This window comes from Miscanthus floridulus, chromosome 18 (assembly GCF_019320115.1).
Source record: "Miscanthus floridulus cultivar M001 chromosome 18, ASM1932011v1, whole genome shotgun sequence".
Classification (NCBI taxonomy): domain Eukaryota; kingdom Viridiplantae; phylum Streptophyta; class Magnoliopsida; order Poales; family Poaceae; genus Miscanthus; species Miscanthus floridulus.
The window spans coordinates 98637618-98658326 of record NC_089597.1 but is presented as its reverse complement, the minus strand read 5'-3'; the positions used below and the strand labels follow the sequence as shown (position 1 = coordinate 98658326).

The window sequence follows — 20709 nt, the reverse complement described above, 5'->3', positions numbered from 1 at the left end:
TCATGGCATTTGAAAGTTGAATACCTCTAATATCTTCCAAGTTCTTAGTCTCATCTCGGGAACCCTTGGTCTCATCAAATTCAACATCATGAACTTCCTTAAGAGTACCACTATCCAAATTTCAAACTCTATATGCTTTGCTAGTTGTTGAGTATCCAAATAGGAATCCTTCATCACATTTTTTGTTAAATTTGTCCAATCTAGTGCCTTTCTTCAAGATATAGCATTTGCAACCAAAGACTCAAAAATATGCAATGTTGGGCTTTCTACCATTCAAGAGCTCATATGGTGTCTTCTCTTTTAATGGGTGACAATAGAAGCGGTTGCTACAATAGCAAGCCATGTTGATAGCTTCGGCCCAAAAAGATTGACTCACATTGTACTCACTAAGCATAGACCTTGCCATATCAATGAGTGTTCTATTCTTCCTCTCAATAAGGCTATTTGATTGTGGAGTGTACTTGGTCGAGAATTCATGTCTAATTCCAAATTCATCACACAACTCATGAATTCTAGTGTTCTTTAACTCACTACCAATGTCACTTCTAACTCTCTTGATGGTTGTTTCAAACTCATTGTCAATGCCCTTGACAAATGATTTGAATGTTACAAACACATCACTTTTGTCCACTAGGAAGAATACCCAAGTGTATCTAGTATAATCATCCACTATCACAAAGCCATATTTGTTTCCACCGATGCTAGTGTATTGTGTTGGCCCAAACAAATCCATGTGCAATAACTCAAATGCTTTACTAGTGCTCATCATGGTTTTCTTAGGATGGGCGTTTACAACTTGTTTGCTGGCTTGATAAGAGCTACAAAGCTTATCCTTCTCAAACACATATTTCAAGCCTTTAACCAAGTCATGCTTGACCAATCTATTCAATTGTTTCATTCCAATATGACCAAGCCTTCTATGCCATAACCATCCTATGTTAGACTTAGTGAACAAATATGTAGATAAATGAGCTTCACTAGCATTGAAATCAACCAAGTATAGATTCTCATATCTAAAGCCTTTGAAGATCAAGTTAGAGCCATCTACACTTATGATCTCTACATCAACTACCCCAAATATGCATTTGAATCCAAGATCACACAATTGAGCCACTGATAGCAAATTCAAGTTCAAGCTCTCAACAAGCAACACATTAGAAATGCTCATGCCATTGGATATTGCAATCTTACAAAGCCCCTTGACCTTGCCTTTGCCATTGTCACCAAATGTAATACTATCATAACCATCATTGCCATTAGCGTTGATTGAGTTGAACATTCTTGCATCACCGGTCATGTATTGAGTGCACCCACTATCAAGAACTCAATGCCTTCCTCCAGCTTTGTAATTGACCTACAAAAGAAGATCAATTCCTTTTAGGTACCCAAACTTGCTTGGGTCCTTGAAGGTTAGTAACCAAGCACTTTGGCACCCAAATGGCTTTCTTCTTTGAGCCCATCCATGGTGTACTAGTGAACTTAACTTTCACCCCATTTGTACCCTTAGTAAGCACATTGAAAGAATTAATCTTAATTAAGGTTACATTAGCACTTTTGCTCTTGTTCTTGCACTCATGCTCTATATGACCAACTTGCTTGCAACTAGTGCAAAACTGACCATTGTTCTTCACAAAACTAGTCTTGTAAGGAGAAAATGCTACCTTGCCTTTCTTGGGGGTATTGCCCAATCCCTCTTTATAGAGAGAAGCTCTTTGGCTACCCAAGCACATAAGCAAGCAGTCCTCACCACCATAGGCCTTAGCCAAGGTCTGAGTGAGCTCATTGACCTTCTTCTTGAGGGTCTCATTCTCTACCATTTGTGAGGCATTACATGTGAAACCATAACTATTAGATGAGGTGGAAGTGGAAGTGCTACAAGAAGGGTTAGTGGGAGCAATAATGATAGGCTTATATAATGATTCATCAATTAGGTCACAAGTTAACCCTACATTATATGTCTCAACATGCTTCTTCTCATTTTGCTCATCAAGCAAAGTGGAATGAGCTTTTTCAAGCTTCTTGTGAGCCTTGCCAAGCTTCTCATGGGCTTCCTCTAGCCTCTCATAAGATGCATTGAGCTCACCAAAGGCTTGTTTAAGGGCTTTTAGTTCCTTACGCAAGCTTTTGCATTCCCTTCTCTTAATGTCAAAGTGTTCTTTAGCATCATCTAGCATGTCAAGTAGTTCATCCTTAGTTGGTTCATTATCATCACTATCACTTTCATTTTCATTTTCATTATCATGTTCCTCATCACTTCCATCATCACAAGTTTGTACCTTAGTGGCCTTAGCCATGAAGCATGATGGAGTGTCGAAGAGAGAAGGCTTCTCATTGATAGCAGTGCTTGCGAGTGCCTTCTTCTTGGTGGTCTTCTCATCATCACTATCATCATCACTTGAGGAAGCAATACTATCCCAAGTAACTACATATGAACCACCCTTCTTCTTCTTGAAGATCATCTTGTCCTTCTTTTCTTTCTTTTCCTTCTTGTCCTTCTTCTTGTTCTTCTTCTTGTCACCATCATTGTCGCTATTGTATGGGCATTGGGCAACGAGATGATCCTGGCTTCCACAATTGAAGCACCTTCTTGACACTTCCTTGTTCTTGGATGAAGACTTATTTCTTCTAGCACGGTAGCCCTTCTTCATCATGAACTTGCCAAATCTCTTGACAAAGAGCGCCATCTTCTCATCATCCATCTCATCAAAGCCCAAGTCTTCATTTTCACTTGATGATTTTTGCTTTGCCTTGCCCTTGGATAATGTGGCCTTGAATGCCACTCTTCTTATTCTCATCCTTCTTCTCATCTTTCTTCTCCTTCTTTTCTTTCTTCTCATCATCATCTCTATATGTATCATCGATCATTATATCTCCCAACAATTGATTTGGTGTCATGGTGTCCAAACCACTCCTCACTAGAATAGTGACAAATGTGCCAAATCTTGAGGGTAAGCATCTCAAGAACTTATGGGAGAAGTCCTTGTCCTCCACCTTCTCACCAAGTGCTTTGAGATCATTGACAAGCGCTTGTAACCTATGGAACATCTCCGGCACACTCTCATCTTCCTTCATCTTGAAACTAGCAAACTTCTCCTTAAGGATATATGCCTTGGCACCCTTCATAGCTTGAGTGCCCTCAAATGATTCCTCCAACTTCTTCCATGCTTCATGAGCCATCTCAATGTTCTTGATTTGCTCAAATGTTCTCTCATCAATAGCATCATGAATGGCACTAAGAGTAATGTCATTGTTTTGGAAAAGCACTTCTTCGGTGGTGGTGGCGTTCTCTGGATCCTCTATCTCAATCTTGGTCTCTATCACCTTCTAAACTTTCCTATTGATTGACTTGATATATGTTGTCATCTTAGCCTTTTAATAGGAATAGTTTGAGCCATCAAATTGGGGTGGCTTCTTAGTGTTGTTGATTTGAGCCATTTTTACATCGAAGATTGTTAAGCCTCAAATCATGGTGACCATGACTCTGATACCACTTGAAAGGTCCTAATGGCTAGAGGGGGGGGGGGTGAATAGCCTATTAAAAATTTCTACAACAACACTTAGGAAACCGGTTAGACAAATATGAGGCGAAGCAAGTGTTGCGCTAGCCTACTAAAAATGCAAACCACCTACCACAATTCTAGTTTCTATAGTCTTTATCCACACAATGGCTATGTTACTACACTAAGTTAGTGTGCTCTCAAAGGCTAACTAAACAGCCACGCTAACGAAACTAACAAGCTCTCATGACTAGCTATACTAAAGAGCTTGACAACTAGTTTGTGGTAATGTAAAGAGAGAGAGAGCAAGATGGTTATATCGCCGAGTCGAGGAATGAACCAATCAATCACAAGAATGAATACCAATCACCTCAGAATCAAATGATGACACAATGATTTTTTTCCTGAGATTCACTTGCTTGCCAGCAAGCTAGTCCTCATTGTTGCGATTCACTCACTTGGAGGTTTATGCGCTAATTGGCATCACATGCCAAACCCTCAATAGGGTGCCGCACAACCAACACAAGATGAGGATCACATAAGCCATGAGCAATTTACTAGAGTACCTTTTAGCTCTCCGCTGGGGAAAGGTCAAGAACCCCTCACAATCACCACGATCAGAGCCAAAGGCAATCACTAACCTTTGCTCAACGATCCTCACTGCTCCAAGCCATCTAGGTGGCGGCAACCACCAAGAGTAACAAGCCAAACCTGCAGTGAAACATGAACACAAAGTGCCTCTAGATGCAAACACTCAAGCAATGCACTTGGATTCACTCTCAATCTCACAAAGATGATGAATCAATGATGGAGATGAGTGGGAGGGCTTTGGCTAAGCTCACAAGGTTGATATGTTAATGCAAATGGCCAAGTGAGTGAGCTTGAGCCGGCCATGGGGCTTAAATAGAGAGCCCCCATGAATAGAGCCATTGGCTCTTCTATCCAGTGAAACACGGGCTGACCGGACGCGCCAGTCAGATTGACCAGATGCACCGGTCAGATTGACCAGACGCAAGACCCCAATGTCCGGTCGCCTGATACTCGCCACATGTCATCAGCCTCAAATGCTGAGCGCCCAATCTTAACGGCTAGTCTACTTCACACCAAGTGTTAAGTTGCGACCGGACGCACTGCTTAAGGTGACCGGACGCTCCATCACTGGAGTCCGGTAGTTTCTAGTAAGGCACCAGGGCCGGGTTTTTTTGACTGGACGCATTCGGTCTACCTTGATCGGATGCGCCGGTGCGTCCGCTCCTCCTCTTCTCTACACATCACCACATTAGTAGGACCGGATGTTGAATAGTGTTTAGCCAAAGTTTGGTCACCTACGTTTGGTCTCAGGCTGAGAGTAGCCCGAGCACACCACTAGATTTATAATTGACCGGACGCTGCTCCTCGAGTCCGGTCACTGTTTTTCAGTGACTATCACCTCCTTCACTTCACCAACTTCTCCACCCTTGCTCAAATATGCCAAACACCAAGTGTATCACCTTGTGCACATTTGTTAGCATATTTTCACAAACATTTTCAAGGGTGTTGGCTCTCCACTAGATCCTAAATGCATATGCAATGAGTTAGAGCATCTAGTGGCACTTTGATAACTGCATTTTGATATGAGTTTCACCCCTCTTAATAGTATAGCTATTGATTCTAAATGTGATCACACTCACTAAGTGTCTCGATCACCAAAACAAAAAAGCTCCTATCAAGTTTCACCTTTGCCTTGAGCTTTTTGTTTTCCTCTTTCTTCTTCTCCAAGTCCAAGCATTTAATCATCACCATGGCATCACCATCATCATGATCTTCACCATTGCTTCACCACTTGAAATAATGCTACCTATCTCATGATCACTTAGATGAACTAGGTTAGCACTTAGGGTTTCATTAATTCACCAAAATCAAACTACAGCTTTCACCGGTTGAACAAGTTTAGCAGACGATGGGTCACAGAACTTCCTGCAGTGCTCTAGAGCCTGAGGACAACCCCTAGCTAGGCCACTGGCTACACGCCATTCTTCATGGTCTATAGTTTCGAGGCTGTCCTCCTAACTAACCTCGACTATAGAGCGCCAAGGGTTAGGGCGTACGATGAATAGTGAGCCAAGGCATCCCTCGAGGATGCCATGGACCAGCTAGATGAAGCATGCGACGTTGCCCTCCTTTGCTCGGCTAGGTACCAACAAGCATTATGTCAGTACCACAACCCTTGAGTGTGGGGTCAGGCCTTCAATGTCAGGGACCTGGTGCTCCACCTCATCCAGAGGAATAAGAACTGCCACAAGCTCTCTCCACTGTGGGAGGGACCATACATCGTCGTGGAGGTGCTCTGACCAGGCACCTACAAGCTCAAGACCATCAACGACAAAGTCTTTGTCAATGCCTGAAACATCAAGTAGCTACATCGCTTTTACCCTTAATATACGCACACTTTCTCTTATTAGTTTCGCTATTGGCTCCCCGATCTTTAGTGACACCCGACCCCAGCAATGGCAAGGGGTTGGGCCTCACTCGGGGGCTAATAAGAGCATATCTATCCGGTAGACATTCTGTATGCCCGACCCTTTCTCACGTTGAGACCTAGAAACAAGGGTTGCGAAAACAAACGCTGATTAAAACTGGTCAACCTGCAAGAAACCTATGCCCCAGTGGCTATGACATTTTTGGTCACCAGCGTGATTAGAGTTTTTTTCGTACCTTGAGCTTTTTAGCCTTATCTATGGAAAGAGTCACTACATGTCTAAGAGTATATCCACCTAGCAAACATTCTCTATGCCTGACCCTCTCTCACGTTGAGACCTAGAAGCTAGGGTTGCAGAAACGAACATTGAGTTAAACTGGTCAGACTGCAAGAAAACTATGCCCCAGCAGCTATGATGTTTTTGCTCACTAGCGTGATCAGAGTTTGTTCACCTGCACCCCGAGCTTTATAGCCTCAACGATGGAAAGGGTCGTAACACACTAACCTTTTTGTACAAAAAGGGGAGAAGGGCTAAAAAGCTATTTGGCCTTAATGAAATTTAAGAGCTTATCTATTTATTACAAGTTCACCGCTTGGCTTATCTGCCGAACTAATTTCTTGGGTGGGATGATCTCATCCTTTATTTCTATTGGTAAGTCCTATGCCAGTGGGTCACATAAGTCGATCAGACGGCTTGGCCACTGCCGAGAGATGGGTAAGGAGTAGTAGGATGCCCTATACAGGTTATGCCAACTCTGTCCTGAACGACGGATGCAGATTCCACTCGAACATATCCAGTATGAGCTCTCCAAACCTATCACTCAAGGCATCAAGGTAAATCCTATTCCAGCAGGTCACACAAGTCGATCAGACGGCTTGGCCACTGTCGAGAGATGGGTAAGGAGCAGTAGGATGCCCCATGTGGGTTATGCCGAATATGTCATGAACGATGGACCCGGATTCCACTCGGACATATCTGGTAAGAGCTCTCCGAACCCATCACTCGAGCCATCAAGGTAAGTCCTATGCCAGCGGGTCACCCAAGTCGATCGGATGGCTCGGGCCGCTACCAAGAGATAGGTCATCTCTAAGTGACACCTGACCCTAGGAACGGCAAGGGGTCGGGCCTCATTCGAGTGCTGGCAAGAGTGTCTATTTGATAGACATTCTCTATGCCTGACCCCTTCCTCACGCTAAAACCTAAAGGCAAGGTGTGCAGAAACAAACACTGAGTAAAACTAGTCGGACCACAAGAAACCTACTTCCCAGTGGCTATGGCGTTTTTGCTCACTAGCATGATCATAGTTTTTTGTCCCCGCACCCTGAGCTTTAGCCTCTGCCTTCCTAGGAAGGGTTCAGAGGGGCCCACCTACAGAATCTCCATCGAGGAGAGGCCAGTAGGTCACCCAAGTCGATCGGATAGCTTAGGCTACTGCCAAGAGATGGGTAGGGAGCAGCAGGATGCCCCATGTAGGTTATGCCAACTCGATCACGAATGATGGACCCAGATTTCACACGAACATATCCTATAAGAGCTCCCCAAACCCATCACTCGAGCTATCGAGGTAACTTTACCAACCCCCACTTTACTTCTCTAGTGCATGAGCATTCATTCATCCATTCTCATGCATGCTTTCATACATTCATCCATACATTCATCTCATACATCCAAGCATCACATATGCAATTATTGCGTCACAACGCTTCGCGTCGCGTCACGAAGCGGTAGTCGTCTCATTCGATATGAGCGGCGACCGACCGAGGTTCGAAGGCTAGCTCACAAAGGGCTCGATGCCACCTCGCATCAAATAGAGCCAAGGGAGAAAACATAGATGAGCCTAGCGGCCTTCGCTCGACCTGCTCAGAAGCAGACATGGTCATCTCAACCTTCTCATTCGATCCTAACCTTGAGCCAAGCCTACAGAATCTCCATCAAGGAGAGGCTAGTGGGCCACCTGAGTTGATCTCTGGAATGACTCAGGCACTCTCTGCCTGAAGAATTCTCCTCACCTCGGTGAGATCCATAGCCATACCGACAGAAACGCTCTCGGCCTCCTGCTTCTGGGTCATCGTGCTTTCGAGCTCGGCCTAGAGGGAGCTGACCTTCTGCTGCGCGTCGTCATACTCTTGGTAGGCCTAGTCACGCTCTTAGAAAGCCTAGTAGCCCCCCTCACGAGCCATGTCACGTTCCGAGTGGAGCCTCTCCATAGTTTGGATCAGTTCATCCCACTCCTTGAGTAGCTGAGCGACCGACGCGGCATTCAGGATTGCCCTCTTCTCTAGGGCTGCGAGTTTCTCCTTGGCCCCCAACTTCAGATCCCTCTCCTTCTCAACTTCGCCCAGAAGGTCAAGGATCCACTGGCGGGTCTCAGCGTTCTTCTAGAGCAACTCATACCACTCCTTCTTGACCCTAGTAGCTTTATCATCCTTCCACGACCTCACTGATAGGGCCTTGAACACCTTCTTGGCCTCGTCAGCATCTCAATGGGCCTCGGCCACCTATGACTGAAGATTGGCCACCTCCTCGGCGAGGGGAGTTAGCTCGGCCACCCTCTACTGGGTGGCAACAAGCTGAGCTATCACCTCCCTATGTAGCCATGCCTCCTCGACAAGGCGGTCCCAGGTTTCCTTCTATTGATGATGGAATAGAGATTTCCCCCGACTATGAGCTATAAGGGACTGTAGAAAGACTATGGTCAGGACACAAAAAGTATATAAAGGAAGATAAGCGCAAGAAGCAGGACCAAACAATACCCGGTCGGAAGGAACAACAACGTCACATAATGCGCCCATAGCATGGTTCAAGGGTTCTAGCACGGGCTCGATCCCTACATTGAGGCTCTCCCTCTCTATGCTCTCCACGGCGCCGTCGAGGGTGAAAAGCATCGACGCCGGATCCTGTGGATCCACCCACTAGAGCAGGGGCTTGCCCCACATGGGCGAGCCACTACCCACCGACGTTAGGGCCAGGGATAACTCCCTACCAACTCCAAGCGCTGCCGAACCCTCTCGCCGTGACGTCCCCGCAAGGACGCCCCTTCTAGCGATGGAAGGGATTAGCGGTGCAGATGACAACCTCTCTCCCAGCACCACAACTCCTAGAGACCCCTTGACCACATCCCCCTCTGTCTAGCCCATGCCATGTGTCATCGCTTGGGCTGCCGATGGCATGGGTTGTGCCGGGTCCTTAGGCGCCGCTGCGGTTGCGCTCGGCTATGACCCGTCTATCACGGCCATAGCCACCTCCACCTACATTGGTAGGGTCATGACTGGCTGCGTTGTGCCTGCCATAGTTGGTGCCACGAGCGCGGTCGGTAGCCTCATCTGCCCCGCCATTAGTAGCGGTATCGCGGCCATCACCGGCTACCCCGCAACCTCCAAGGGCGCCCCTTGAGCACCTGCATCCACCCATCTCACCGAGGGCACGGGCGCCACCATGGGCGGCGCCCAACCAGCCAATGACACGGTCACACTAGCGTCGCTCCTGCCTAAAATAGGAGCGACACCAGCCGACGGCTATCGCCTCGATTGGAGGGCGATGCTCTTCTTTGACGCCAACGCTAAAGGATTCCACTGCCTGCCAATGCTGCAAGGGACGAAAAACATAAGTCATGATGAAATCCAACTAAAACATGAAAAAACAGAGGAACTAATAACTCACCTCAGCACCGTTGAGCGGTAGATGCATTTGGGGGGCGAACTCCCTGACCTTGGCTCCGCCTCATTAGGCTATGGCCATTTCGAGCCCACCCCCTACTCCTGGGTAGAGGGGCTCACTCCCCTTGGCTCTTGAGGCATGATGGCAGAGCCACCCACCTCCACTAGCACCTCAGGCACGATGGTAGAGCCGCTCGCCTCTATTGGCTCTTGGGGTAGGCCGACGGTATGGCCTGCTGAAAGCTCTAGTTTGGTTTTGGTGAATTGATGAAACCCTAAGTGCTAACCTAGTTTATCAAGTGATGATGAGATAGGTAGCACATTCCAAGTGGTGACATGATGATGTTACCATGATGATGATCAAGTGCTTGAACTTGGATAGAAGAAAGAGAAAAACAAAAAGCTCAAGGCAAATGTATAAACCATAGGAGCTATTTTGTTTTGGTGATCAAGACACTTAGAGAGTATGATCACATTTAGGTTTGATAGCCATACTATTAAGAGGGGTGAAACTCGTATCGGAATACGGTTATCAAAGTGCCACTAGATGCTCTAACTCATTGCATATGCATTTAGGATCTAGTGGAGTGCTAACACCCTTGAAAATGTTTGTGAAAATATGCTAACACATGTGCACAAGGTGATACACTTGGTGGTTGGCACATTTGAGCAATGGTGAAGAAGATAGAGTCGAAGAAGAGTTAGTCGCGCTGGTTACAGAGTGACCGGACGCGTTCGGTATGTGACCGGACATGTCCGGTATCTTGGCGATAGACTCAGCGACCGGACGCATCCGGTCGATACACCGGACGCGTCCAGTGTGAAACAGAAACATCAGTACATGGTAGAGTAGCCGATCGAACGCTGGCAGTGTCCAGTCCGAGACCACCGGACACGTCCGGTCGAGCTAGTGTGCTTACTGTACTCCACCGGACGCTACGGTTCAGCGTCTAGTCATTTGTGACTCTGCGTCCGGTCATCAGCAGAAGGGGCAGCAACGGCTAAGTTCATTTGAACAGGACACGTGGCAGTCTAGGGGCTACCGGACATGTCCAGTATGCCGACCGGACACGTCCGGTATTCACGTCCGGTGCGTCCAGTGCTGCGTCCGGTCTGTTGGACTGCAGCATCCGGTCAGCCTACGTTATGCCCAGTGAAGGGGTATAACAACTCTATTTTGAGGGGGCTTCTATTTAAGCCCCATGGCCAGCTATGGCTTACATCTTTGGCCATTTTCATTGACATAGCAACCTTGTGAGTTAAGCCAAAGTCCTCCCACTCATCTCCATCATTGATTCATCATCATAGTGAGATTGGGAGTGAATCCAAGTGCATTGCTTGAGTGTTTGCATCTAGAGGCACTTGGTGTTCGTGTTTCGGTGTGGATTTTGCTTGTTACTCTTGGTGGTTGCCACCACCTAGACGGCTTGGAGCAGCAAGGATCGTTGAGTGGAGGGTGGTGATTGTTTCTGGCTCCGATCATGGTGATTGTGAGGGGTTCTTGACCTTTCCCCGGTAGAGCGCCAAAAGGTACTCTAGTGGATTGCTTGTGGCTTGTGTGATCCTCATCTTGTGTTGGTTGTATGGCACCCTATTGAGGGTTTGGCATGTGAAGCCAATTAGCGCGTGAACCTCCAAGCGAGTGAATCGCCACAACAAGGACTAGCTTGCCGGTAAGCAAGTGAACCTCGGTAAAAAATCATTGTGTTCATCTTTGATTCCGAGGTGATTGGTCTTCATTGTTATTCATCCTTGTGATTGGTTGGTTCATTCATCTTCACGGCGGTATAATCTTCTTTATCACTCTCTTTACATTATCGCAAACTAGTTGACAAGCTCTTTAGTGTAGCTAGTTGTGAGAGCTTTCTTGCTTGGTTGGTGTGGCTCTTTAGTTAGCCTTTGAGAGCACACTAACATAGGGTAGTGTCATAGCTCTTGTGTGAATTGACACTATCTAAACTAGAATTGTGGTAGGTGGCTTGCATTTTGAGTAGGCTAGCGCAACACTTGCTTCGCCTCATAATTGTCTAACCCTTTTGTTAAGTGTTGTTGTAGAAGTTTTATTAGGCTATTCACCCCCCTCTAGCCATTAGGACCTTTCAAGTGGTATCAGAGCCGAGGTCACCGTTATTTGAGGCTTAACAACCTTCGGTGTTAAAATGGCTCAAATCAACAACACCAAGAAGCCACCCCAATTTAATGGCTCCAACTATCCCTATTGGAAGGCCAAGATGACAACTTATATCAAGTCAATCAATAAGAAGGTTTGGAAGGTGGTAGAAACAAAAATTGAGATTGAAGATCCAGAGAATCCCACCGCGGCTGAAGAAGTACTTCTCCAAAACAATGACATTGCTCTAAGTGCTGTTCATGATGCAATTGATGAAAGAACATTTGAGCAAGTCAAAAATATTGAGATGGCTCATGAGGCATGGAAGAAGTTGGAAGAATCATTTGAGGGCACTCAAGCCGTGAAGGGTGCAAAGGCTTACATTCTCAAAGAAAAGTTTGCAAGCTTCAAGATGAAGGATGATGAGAGTGTGCCGGAGATGTTCCATAGGCTTCAAGTGCTTATCAATGATCTCAAAGCACTTGGAGAAGAAGTGAAGGATAAGGACTTCTCCCACAAGTTCTTGAGATGCTTACCTTCAAGATTTGGCATATTGGTCACTATTCTAGTAAGGAGTGGTTTGGACACCATGACACCAAACCAAGTGTTGGGAGGTATAATGACCAATGATACATATAGAGATGATGATGAGAAGGAAGAAAAGAAGGAGAAGAAAGATGAGAAGAAGGATGAGAAGAAGAAGAGCGTGGCATTCAAAGCCACATCATCCAAGGGCAAAGCAAAGCAAGAAACATCAAGTGAAGAAGATGAATCATGGGATGATGATGATGATGAGAAGATGGCTCTATTTGTCAAGAGATTTGGCAAGTTCATGGTGAAGAAGGGCTACCATGCTAGAAGAAAGAAGTCTTCATTCAAGAACAAAGAAGAGTCAAGAAGGTGCTTCAAGTGTGGAAGCAAAGATCATCTTGTTGCTCAATGCCCATACAATAGTGACAATGATGATGACAACAAGAAGAACAAGAAGAAGGACAAGAAGGAAAATAAAGAGAAGAAGGACAAGATGGCCTTCAAGAAGAAGAAGGGTGGTTCATATGTAGTCACTTGGGATAGTGATGCTTCCTCAAGTGACGATGACGATGATAGTGATGATCACAAGACCACCAAGAAGAAGGTTCTTGCAAGCATTGCCATTAATGAGAAGCCTTCTCTCTTTGAGTCGTCATCATGCTTCATGGCTAAGGCCACTAAGGTACAATCTTGTGATGATGAAAGTGATGAAGAACATGTTGATGATAATGAACATGAAAATGAAAATGAAAATGATAGTGATAGTGATGATGATGACCCTACTAAGGATGAATTAATTGACATGCTAGAAGATGCTAGAGAACACTTTGATATCAAGAGAAGGGAATGCAAAAGCTTGCGTAAGGAACTAAAAGCCCTTAAGCAAGCCTTTGATGAGCTCAATGCATCTCTTGAGAGGCTAGAGGAAGCCAATGAGAAGCTTGGCAAAGCTCACAAAAAGCTTGAAAAAGCTCATTCCTCTTTGCTTGATGAGCAAAATAAAAAGAAGCATGTTGAAACTAGCAATGTAGGTTTAACTTGTGATATAATTCATACATCACTATCTATGCCTATCATTGTTGCTACTACTAACCCTTCTTGTAGCACTTCCACTTCTACCTCATCTAGTAGTGATGGTCTCACTTGTGATGCCTCACTAGTGGTTGAGAATGAGAACCTCAAGAAGGAGGTCACTAAGCTCACTCAGACCTTAGCTAAGGCTTATGGTGGTGAGGACCGCTTGCTTATGTGCTTGGGTAGCCAAAGAGCTTCTCTCTACAAAGAGGGATTGGGCTATACCCCCAAGAAAGGCAAGGCGGCCTTTGCTCCTCACAAGACTAGTTTTGTGAAGAACAATGGTCGGTTTTGCACTAGTTGCAAGCAAGTGGGTCACAAAGAGCAAGAATGCAAAAACAAAAGCAAAAATGCTAATGTATCCTCCATTAAGCTTGATTCATGCTATATGCTTACTAAGGGTACAAATGGTGTGAAGGCTAAGTTCATTGGTAAACCACGGATGGGCTCAAAGAAGAAAGCCATTTGGGTACCAAAGAGCCTAGTGACTAACCTTCAAGGACCTAAGCAAGTTTGGGTACCTAAAAAGAATTGATCTTCTTTTGTTGGTCAATTACAAAGCCGAAGGAAGGCATTGGGTTCTTGATAGTGGGTGCACTCAACACATGACCGGTGATGCAAGAATGTTCAACTCAATCAACACCAATGGCAATGATGGTTATGATAATATCACATTTGGTGACAATGGCAAAGGCAAGGTCAAAGGGCTTAGTAAGATTGCAATATGCAATGACATGAGCATATCCAATGTGTTGCTAGTAGAAAGCTTGAACTTCAATTTGCTATCCGTGGCATAATTGTGTGATCTTGGATTCAAATGCATATTTGGAGTAGATGATGTAGAGATCATAAGTGTAGATGGCTCTAACTTGATCTTCAAAGGCTTTAGATATGAGAATCTATACTTGGTTGATTTCAATGCTAATGAAGCTAAATTATCTACATGCTTGTTCACTAAGTCTAGCATGGGTTGGTTATGGCATAGAAGGCTTGGTCATGTTGGAATGAAACAATTGAATAGATTGATTAAGCATGACTTAGTTAAAGGCTTGAAAGATGTTGTGTTTGAAAAGGATAAGCTTTGTAGCTCTTGTCAAGCCAGCAAACAAGTTGGAAACACCCATCCTAAGAAAAGCATGATGAGCACTAGTAAAGCATTTGAGTTATTGCACATGGATTTGTTTGGGCCAACACAATACACTAGTATCGGTGGTAACAAATATGGATTTGTGATAGTGGATGACTACACTAGATACACATGGGTATTCTTTCTAGTGGACAAAAGTGATGTATTTGCAACATTCAAATCATTTGTCAAAGGCATTCACAATGAGTTTGAAACAACCATCAAGAGAGTTAGAAGTGACAATGGTAGTGAGTTCAAGAACACTAGAATTGATAAGTTATGTGATGAATTTGGAATTAGACATCAATTCTCGGCCAAGTACACACCCCAATCAAATGGCCTTGTTGAGAGGAAGAATAGAAGACTCATTGATATGGCAAGGTCTATGCTTAGTGAGTACAATGTGAGTCAATCTTTTTGGGCTGAAGCTATCAACACGGCTTGTTATTGTAGCAACCGCCTCTATTGTCACCGATTAAAAGAGAAGACACCATATGAGCTCTTGAATGGTAGAAAGCCCAACATTGCATATTTTCGGGTCTTTGGTTGCAAATGCTATATCTTGAAGAAAGGCACAAGATTGGGCAAGTTTGACAAGAAATGTGATGAAGGATTCCTACTTGGTTATTCCACTACAAGCAAAGCATATAGAGTTTGGAATTTGGATAGTGGTACTCTTAAGGAAGTTCATGATGTTGAATTTGATGAAACCAAGGGTTCACAAGTAGAAGATGAGAACTTGGAAGATGTTAGAGGCATTCAACTTTCAAATGCCATGAAGAACATGGATATTGGTGAATTGAGGCCTAGACAAGTGAATGATGATGAAGATGATCAAGTGCAAGTGCTCTCTAACTCAAATGTGCAAGATGATACAAATCAAGTTAGTGCAAGTGGCTCTCATGATAATGAACAAGATCAAGTGGCTAGTACATCATCTCAACCCAATGATCAAGCAAGTGCAAGCAATCAAGTTCCAATCCTCCAACCAACCAATGTTGCAAGAGATCATCCTTTGGACACTATAATTGGAGATATTTCAAGAGGTGTACAAACAAGATCAAAATTGGCATCATTTTGTGAACACTTCTCATTTGTGTCATCCATTGAACCAAAGAAGATAGATGAAGCTTTGAAGGATGTTGATTGGGTGAATGCTATGCATGAAGAATTGAATAACTTCACAAGAAATCAAGTATGGGAGTTGGTAGAAAGACCAAAGGGACACAATGTGATTGGAACCAAATGGGTCTTTATAAACAAGCAAGATCAAGACGGGATAGTAGTAAGGAACAAAGCAAGATTGGTAGCACAAGGCTATACACAAGTTGAAGATCTTGACTTTGGAGAAACATATGCCCCGGTTGCTAGATTGGAAGCAATAAGAATCTTGCTAGCCTATGCTTGTGCTCACAACATCAAGCTCTATCAAATGGATGTCAAGAGTGCATTTCTCAATGGCTACATCAATGAAGAAGTATATGTTGAGCAACCTCCCAGTTTTGAAGATGATAAGAAGCCCAACCATGTGTACAAGTTGAAGAAGGCATTGTATGGCTTGAAGCAAGCACCTAGAGCATGGTATGAAAGATTGAGGGACTTCCTCCTCTCTAAAGGGTTCACAATGGGCAAGGTTGACACCACTCTATTCATCAAGAAGATTGGAAAAGATCCATTTGTTTTGCAAATCTATGTAGATGACATCATATTTGGATCAACAAATCAAGAATTTTGTGATGAGTTTAGAAAGATGATGGCTAATGAGTTTGAAATGTCCATGATTGGAGAGTTGAGTTACTTCCTTGGTCTTCAAATCAAGCAATTAAAGAATGGTACATTTGTGAGTCAAAGCAAGTACATCAAGGACATAATCAAGAAGTTTGGCATGATTGATAGCAAAGTCATTAGCATACCAATGGAAACCAATGGCAACTTGGATAGTGATGCAAGTGGAAACATGGTAGATCAAAAATTATATCGGTCCATGATCGGAAGCCTACTCAATGTGACCGCATCAAGGCCGGATGTCATGTTTAGTGTATGCATGTGTGCAAGATTTCAAGCCTCACCAAGGGAAAGTCATTTGAAGGCTACAAAGAGAATATTGAGGTACTTGAAGCATACACCAAATGTTGGTTTGTGGTATCCCAAAGGAGCAAAGTTTGAGCTAGTTGGTTACTATGACTCGGATTATGCCGGATGCAAGGTTGAAAGGAAGAGCACATCGGACACATGTCAATTGTTGGGAAGACCACTTGTTTTATGGTCATCAAAGAAGCAAAATAGTGTTGCATTATCAACCGCCGAAGTCGAATACATATCCGCCGGTAGTTGTTGTGCACAAGTACTTTGGATGAAGGCCACTTTGAGTGACTTTGGAATCAAGTTCAAGAAAGTGCCATTGCTATGTGACAATGAGAGTGCAATCAAGTTAACCAACAATCCGGTTCAACATGCAAGAACAAAGCACATAGATGTCCGCCACCATTTCATAAGAGATCACCAACAAAAAGGGGACATTTGCATTGAGAGTGTAGGCACCGAAGATCAACTTGCCAATATATTCACCAAGCCATTGGATGAGAAAAGGTTTTGCAAGCTAAGGAATGAGTTGAACATATTGGATTTCTCAAATATGTGTTGATGCACCCCCACTCATATGACATGCCTCTCCTTCGAGCAATCCAAGGTAAAAGTTGTTTGGCATGGCATACATCCTTGCTAAGGACATGTTTAGTGCATCTAGTCATATTTTCAATCTTATTAGGACCTTTCAAGTGGTTCTATCTTATTAGGCTCATTCATGAAAATCAAATGATTTTGATGTCTAAATGGTATCACTATTGCTTCTATGCTTGACTTGATCTAGTGATGACATATGACATGTTTATGGTCTTGTAAACCTAGTGTTTAATCTAGAAAATGAACTATAAGTGTTTAACTCAACATGGTACAAGATAACCCTTATTTGGAGGTGTGAAGAAGCTTGTCCTTGGATCAAACCGAGTTAAATCTCTTTGGCAAATAATCTAGATTGGACCAAATTTGGGAAAATGATCCTCACCCCATTGATTGACATTGATAATCTCGACCCTACAAGTAATACTATCTATATTTAAAACCTTTGTGGTCATTGATGACAAAGGGGGAGAGAAACAAAAGATAGTAGCAAAGATAGTGAAAAAGGGGATATATGACATAGGGGGATAGATATGACAAAGGAAAGGGATCAACTAAAATTTTGAGCACACAAGTAGGGGGAGCAAGCTCATGAACTTGTATGGTGCATTTGAATGTGCATTTCATATGTTTGTTTGCATAGCACAAGTATTAAATTTAAACATCCATGCTTGTGTGATGTATGTTAGTTGTAAGATTGAATGATGAAATGAAATCACTAGATAACTTTCTTTTCAAAGTATTGTTTCCAAGTGGTATTGAGCTAACCATGGTGCTAAGGATGGTATATTGGTGCACTCCAATTGGTATCACGCTTCAAAGGTCCATCTCTTATACCTTAGCATCATGTGGTAGACATTGACTCCTATATTTCCTATCTAAGCATATGTGCAAGCTACAATCCAAACTCTTAGCACATATGTAGGGGGAGCAATTGCTACCATTTGGGGTTCATGAAACTTGTCCATATCCTTTTACACATGGTAAATATGCTTGGGCAAGCAACATGGATTCAATTGAATTTCAATTCATATCTTTGTGAAAGGGTTGTCATCAATTACCAAAAAGGGGGAGATTGAAAGCTCTAGTTTGGTTTTGGTGAATTGATGAAACCCTAAGTGCTAACCTAGTTTATCAAGTGATCATGAGATAGGTAGCACATTCCAAGTGGTGAAGCAAATGAAGATCATAACATGATGATGTTACCATGATGATGATCAAGTGCTTGAACTAGGATAGAAGAAAGAGAAAAACAAAAAGCTCAAGGCAAAGGTATAAACCATAGGAGCTATTTTGTTTTGGTGATCAAGACACTTAGAGAGTGTGATCACATTTAGGTTTGATAGTTGTACTATTAAGAGGGGTGAAACTTATATCGGAATACGGTTATCAAAGTGCCACTAGATGCTCTAACTCATTGCATATGCATTTAGGATCTAGTGGAGTGCTAACACCCTTGAAAATGTTTGTGAAAATATGCTAACACATGTGCACAAGGTGATACACTTGGTGGTTGGCACATTTGAGCAAGGTGAAGAAGATAGAGTTGAAGAAGAGTTAGTCGCGCTGGTTACAGAGTGACCGAACGCGTCTGGTATCTTGGCGACAGACTCAGTGACCGGACGCATCCGGTGTGAACCAAAAACAATAGTATACGATAGAGCAGCCAATCAGACATTGGCAGTGTCCGGTCCGGTACCACCGGACGCGTCTAGTCGAGCTAGGGTGCTTACTGTACTCCACCGGACGCTGCGGTTCAGTGTCCGGTCATTTGTGACTCTACGTCCGGTGTGTGCGTCCGGTCATCAGCAGAAGGGGCAGCAACAGCTAAGTTTGTTTGAACAGGACACATGGCAGTCTGGGGGCTACCGGACACATCCGGTATGCCAACCGGACGCGTCCGGTATTCACGTTCGGTCCGTTGGACTGCAGCGTCTGGTCAGCCCACGTTATGACTAGTGAAGGGGTATAATGGCTCTATTTCGAGGGGGCTTCTATTTAAGCCCCATGGCCGGCTATGGCTCACATCTTTGGCCATTTTCATTGACGTAGCAACCTTGTGAGTTAAGCCAATGTCCTCCCACTCATCTCCATCATTGATTCATCATCATAGTGAGATTGGGAGTGAATCCAAGCGCATTGCTTGAGTGTTTGCATCTAGAGGCACTTGGTGTTTGTGTTTCGCTGCGGATTTCACTTGTTACTCTTGATGGTTGCCGCCACCTAGACAGCTTGGAGCAGTGAGGATCGTTGAGCGTAGGGTGGTGATTGTCTCCGGCTCCGATCATGGTGATTGTGAGGGATTCTTGACCTTTCCCCGGCAGAGCGCCAAAAGGTACTCTAGTGGATTGCTTGTGGCTTGTGTGATCCTCATCTTGTGTTGGTTGTGTGGCACCCTATTGAGGGTTTGGCGTGTGAAGCCAATTAGCGCGTGAACCTCCAAGTGAGTGAATTGCCACAACGAGGACTAGCTTGCCGGCAAGCAAGTGAACCTCGGTAAAAAATCATTGTGTTCATCTTTGATTCCGAGGTGATTGGTCTTCATTGTTTTTCATCCTTGTGATTGATTGGTTCATTCATCTTCATGGCGGTATAATCTTCTTGATCACTCTCTTTACATTGTCAAAAACTAGTTGACAAGCTCTTTAGTGTAGCTAGTTGTGAAAGCTTGCTTGGTTGGTTGGTGTGGCTCTTTAGTTAGCCTTTGAGAGCACACTAACATAGGGTAGTGTCATAGCTCTTGTGTGAATCGACACTATCTAAACTAGAATTGTGGTAGGTGGCTTGCATTTTGAGTAGGCTAGCGCAACACTTGCTTCGCCTCATAATTGTCTAACCCTTTTGTTAAGTGTTGTTGTAGAAATTTTATTAGTCTATTCACCCCCCTCTAGCCATTAGGACCTTTCACCTGCCTCCACTAGCTCCCTAGATGTGCCCTCCCCTCCATGGAATAGGAAGGGTCCCGACACCTACAAGGATGAACCAACGCCTATTAGCACATCCTTGTTCTTGAGGTTGTCCCACTCGATATTGTCAGCTACCATCTCTTCTCCCTCCATCACCTTGTTGTTGTCACCATCATGATCGTCATCATCATCATTGGTGTCCTCCCCTCATTCCTGCACCTACAGCTTCCACTACTTCTTCCTCTTCTTGTCCTCCTTCACCTTCCTCAACCGCTCGCCCTTGGTGCGATTCGCCGTCCTCATGGCCGAATCCCTTAGCAGAGGTGTCGGGTGGTCTATGAGGATGTGATCCCTCGGCTAGTCCCGCCCCTCTCAAAGTTAGTGTCATGGGGTTGGGAAATCAATTAAAGAGAAGGCAAGAGAAAGGGAAACCTACAAAGACGACATAGCCTAGCTCTAGCCACATCGGAGGATGCCCCAGCACTGGGTAGACGAAGTCAAGGGCGGCACCTGCGTCATCCCACAAAGGCTCCATCACCTCCTTGATGCATTGCATGATCTCGGAGTTGGGGAGCGTTCCCTCGGTGAGCGCCGTTCCATCGAACAACGCCTTGGGTGCCATCGCATATAGCGGGAGCACGCGGGTCATCAACAGCACCACCCGCCTTGCA

General features: G+C 44.4%; 1 protein-coding gene across 1 annotated transcript; it reads right to left on the bottom strand.

The window, feature by feature from the left end:
- Positions 1-1848: 1848 nt before the first annotated feature.
- On the bottom strand, positions 1849-2795 carry LOC136524244 (uncharacterized). Its single transcript, XM_066517688.1, has 2 exons — positions 2277-2795; positions 1849-1872 (listed from the first exon to the last, which is right to left on the bottom strand). Exons 1-2 carry the CDS (start codon positions 2793-2795, stop codon positions 1849-1851), a joined length of 543 nt encoding a protein of 180 aa, XP_066373785.1.
- Between the last annotated feature and the right edge of the window lie 17914 nt (positions 2796-20709).

What these genes read in the sequence shown, in the direction of transcription:
- LOC136524244 (XM_066517688.1), bottom strand. Translation starts at nt 2,795, where the DNA reads ATGAGAATAAGAAGAGTGGCATTCAAGGCCACATTATCCAAGGGCAAG. An exon ending in TCATGGCTAAGGCCACTAAG is followed by an intron (nt 1,873 to 2,276) that starts GTACAAACTTGT and finishes CCCTTCTTGTAG; the next exon opens with CACTTCCACTTCCACCTCAT.